Source organism: Pteropus vampyrus, unplaced genomic scaffold (assembly GCF_000151845.1).
Source record: "Pteropus vampyrus isolate Shadow unplaced genomic scaffold, Pvam_2.0 Scaffold167, whole genome shotgun sequence".
Classification (NCBI taxonomy): Eukaryota; Metazoa; Chordata; class Mammalia; order Chiroptera; family Pteropodidae; genus Pteropus; species Pteropus vampyrus.
In genome coordinates this window covers 2,166,345-2,170,438 of record NW_011888948.1, presented here as the reverse complement: position 1 = coordinate 2,170,438, position 4,094 = coordinate 2,166,345, and the positions used below count along the sequence as shown (strand labels likewise).

Here is a 4,094-nt window from a genome sequence, read left to right as displayed (position 1 = left end):
ATGGTCTGACTAGTTTAACAGTGCTAGTTCCTGAGTGTTGTAGAGCTTGGGAACTGTTTGTCATCCTTGTCCACTCCAACTAGGCCCTCAAATGCGATAAGTCTGTCTTCCCCAGAACCCCTGCGACCTGTTGTGTGAGAAGCAGATACAAAAGGCCTGTGGCATAAACTGGACAAATTACGTGGACCAGCCAGTCAGTTGCCTCATTTTTGCTCTCTCCAGTGGCAGAGAAAGTCCCCTGATTTCAGCGCCCAGGAGAAAGGCATATTTATAATCAGCAGAGGTGAGGGGGCTGCCCTCTGACCAATATGCTCAGGGTTCTTGAATGATTCGCTGTGCCACTGGCTTCACGAACTGCCAAACACCAAAGACCAAGTATTGTCGCATGTCTCTCTGACTCAAAATTCATCATACTGAGAAACATTATCCCACGTAGCTGTAGCCAGCAGCAGACTGCTGATTCCTCTGTGCCTCAGTTTCCTTCGTCACGCGTTAGGAGGATGTCACTGGCACTCAGGGCTTAGGCAGGGGCCATGTGTTTTCCTCTGACCTGGTTCTCTCTTGCAACGATAGTGAGGAGAAACAATTGATATCTATGTTGACGTTGGGTTGGTTTTAAATGCCTGGGGATATTTAAAGATTTTCATGAATTCAGACGTGAGGCTTCAGTTTAGTACTTTTTTATTCGGTATGTATTATTAAATGCCGGCTGTGTCCCAGGTGCTGTCCTGGCACTAATTTGAAATATAGATGAATTACACTTACTTTCTGATTCTGAGAAGCTTGTAATTTAACAAAGGAGAGGGAAACAATTTATATGTAAAAATAATACATATGTAGATATATACACATACAGGCCCATATGTGTGTGTGCGTGTGCGTGTTTGTGCGTGTGCGTGTGTGTGTATAAGTATTGGATACATATGTTGATAGAAAGAGAAAGAAAGAAAGTGTGTGTGACATTTTAACATAACGATCCTGTGGTGAGGACACAGTGAGGCTAAGCACTTCTAGGGAGTCCTAGACAGTTCTGGAGAGTGCTGTGCATCTCTGCCAAGGATGCGGGCTTATAACTGGCTCACACATGGGGAAAGGTAGAGCCAAGAAAAGATGGAAGAAGCGGGGAGACCTACTTCCAGTACCGGGAACTGGAAACACATCGAAGGGGGCACACGCTCTGCTCCCAGGAAAGAGCTGCTGGAGCTAAGATCCCTCTTCTTCCTGTTGGCGTTGGCCTCTTCCCCTTTACGAAACCCCATAAATGAAGATCCAAACTTATAAATGTTGAACCTGATGTTAGTGAGATAGAAGGATTCTTCACTTTATGAAGGTATCTTTTTAAAACTGAGCTCCCTTGGTACTTTCAAATATAATCCATCACCTACAAGCCCCCGGGTTAGGAAAGTGGGGTGGCCTGCGGGGGGTGTACTGCCCTCCACTAAGCAGGGGCATCTATGGACTCTCATTTTTCTATCAAATTTTTTTAAGTCTGAAGGAAGGGAAGAAGGCGGGTCACAGATAAATGAGCAATCCTAAGAGGAAATTCTTTCTGTTAATCCCAGTGCTCTTTATTGTTGTTTTTTTTCCCCCCCTTAATTTCCTTCCATTTTTTATGTCTTCCTCCACACTTCCTCCAGGAGACTGACGTTCTCGTGCCCACATACAAGCACTCCTTTTGTCCCTGTTGTGTTTTTGGACTCTTTGTTCTAGCCCAACAATTCCCTATTTCAGAGACGATTACAATAAACCACTTCTAATTCTGATCTGATTTCAAATTTAGCTCATATGTTTTCTCTATGGAAATGACTTTTCCCTAAGTCGAGAATAAGCACAGATATTAAACAAGAAAACTCACGAGAAATAGGATGAAGGTATAATTTGTTTCCCCAAGAGGATGTCATTGCACTTGTCCTACAAGGGACCACTCTGATGTCGGACTGGGGATTTTATGCTTTGTTTTATGAAACATGATTTTATCCATGTTTCTCCTCTCCTTTTGTGCTCTAGTATGGATTTATCAACACCTGTCTGCAATCTCTTGTGATAGAGAAATTTGGTGAAGAGACGTGGGAAAAATTGAAGTAAGTATATTAAAGAAAAGGCGAAGAATTCCTGGTATGACTGGTAAGCTTCTAGTTTTTTTTTTTTTTTGAGGGTTATGGATTTTTACTAACCTTTTGATTAAGCCAGTTAATTGTTACCAAGGAGATCCATTTAAGTACCTTAAACATACCTAGAAGATACAGAAACACCTGCTGTATCCTATCTGTTAAGGAAAGTATCAGTCTCAGCCCCTTAAACCAGCCTTCAAACATGGTCCCCATGTGAATACGAATCGTAATCTACATTTTACTTCATGAGTGAATTCTTATTTGTTTTTTTTAACTGCAGAGGAAAATGCAACTGCATTATTTCCACTGCACATTAAATGGAGCTGCCAAAATCCCCCAGGAGAGGCAATATCCCTTTTTAAATTCAGCCAGAATCCCTCCTTAGGTATTCTTTAGGTAACCATTAGATTTTTTCCTTTCTGCCACCCTCCGGTAAACTCTTCACACTCTTATTTACATCTAGTCTCCTGATTCCTGTAATCTTGTGCTATCCATCTGCTTTCTTGGATGCTGCCAGCCTTAAAAAGTTAGAGGATGAGGCTGAAAGAATCTCAGAAATCATGTGGTCCTATGAAGAGAGAGGAATAAGAAAAAATGGAAAAATAATTAGCTTCCTCCATTAATCAATGACATGCAAATAGAAACTACTAAGCACTGCTTTACCTAGAAAATCTTCAAAAATTTTAAATGATAATAACTAATTCTGGTTAAGATGCAGCAAAATGGGTAATTGCTGATGGCATAGTAAATTAGTGCAGCCCTTTTGGAAAGCAATTCAACATGTACCAAAAACTTTGAAAATGATGAAGTCTTTTGAAGTAGTGATTCCTATCTTGAGAATTTTTTCTTGAGAATCTATTTCCACAGAAACACACACACCTAGATACAACATATATATGCAATGTAATATAATATGCAAAACAATCCCCCACTCCAAATAAGATACACACTTACATAGCTACTCGGTAAATTATGCAAATGAAAAATGAGACCAAAATAATAATAGTAATTGAATTAGAAAGATGAATGACTGACTTTTAAAAAATATTTATTTTCCTTATTTTTATGTTTTCGTTGCTTTTGTAGTGTAAAAACAACTTAAAATTTTTAGTGAAAAAACAACTTAAATTTTTTAGTGCAAACTTTCCCTCACCCCATCCTACCCCCATTTTACAAATAAAATGCTTAGAGCTGAGAGTGTAGGAGACTTGTAAGCAGGAGGCTACAGTCAGGAGGAGCCTGGCAGGGGCTCCAGCCCGAGGCCTGCTCAGCCCACTTCACAGCAGCCAGATTCTCACACATGTGTGCCCTGGCCCCTTATTCTAGAGAAGGGCTCCCCCGAGCCAATTCCATAGCATCCGTGGGGAAATTTGCTCAGAGCACCACAGTTTGGGTGGGAAATAGGAGCTCTAGCCTCATAGAGGCAAAGAATCCTTATTTTCCAATATTTTAAGGGGGAACGCTGAGTAGTTACGATCGGAGAAAGCCTGGACCGATGGGTGCTTGAGAGATTAAATAGCCAAGATCTTCTCATTTTACAGGTGAGAAAAATGAGGCTTTGAGATGGTAAGTGATTTGCCTAGGACTGCACAGCAAGTGGGCAACAGGGTCAGGATGCAATGTCAGTATCTTAAATTTAGTGCTCTTTTTCTAACCGCCTAAACTGCTTTGGAGAGAGAAACATTTGAAGACTCTAAGACTTTTTTTTTTTTTTTTAATGACTATTATGTTGTAAAGGGTAAACCCAGTAAGAAAAGGAAAGAAAAAGTCTTATATTAAGTACTTACTTTGAGCCAGGTCCCTTCCATATGATCTTTTTAGAACCCAAGGAAAACACTGCAGTTACTATCTCCTTTCACCCACAAGGAAACCGAGTCCCAGAGAGGACCTTGCCAAGGGCCACACACACAGGGCTGGGGCTCAACACAGCCTGTGACTACAAAGGCTTCCCTTTGAAATGGGCCACGCTGCCTGGGGAAAAGC

At 41.1% G+C, this 4,094-nt stretch overlaps 1 protein-coding gene across 1 annotated transcript in view; it reads left to right on the top strand.

Annotated features, from left to right (window-relative positions):
- LOC105298913 (guanylate cyclase soluble subunit beta-2-like) overlaps positions 1-4,094 on the top strand; it is an 84,632-nt gene that overhangs the window by 3,957 nt on the left and 76,581 nt on the right. The window contains exon 2 of the mRNA XM_023536718.1: positions 2,008-2,081. Coding sequence (XP_023392486.1) covers positions 2,008-2,081 — 74 coding nt within the window. The remainder of the gene's footprint in view (positions 1-2,007; positions 2,082-4,094) is intronic.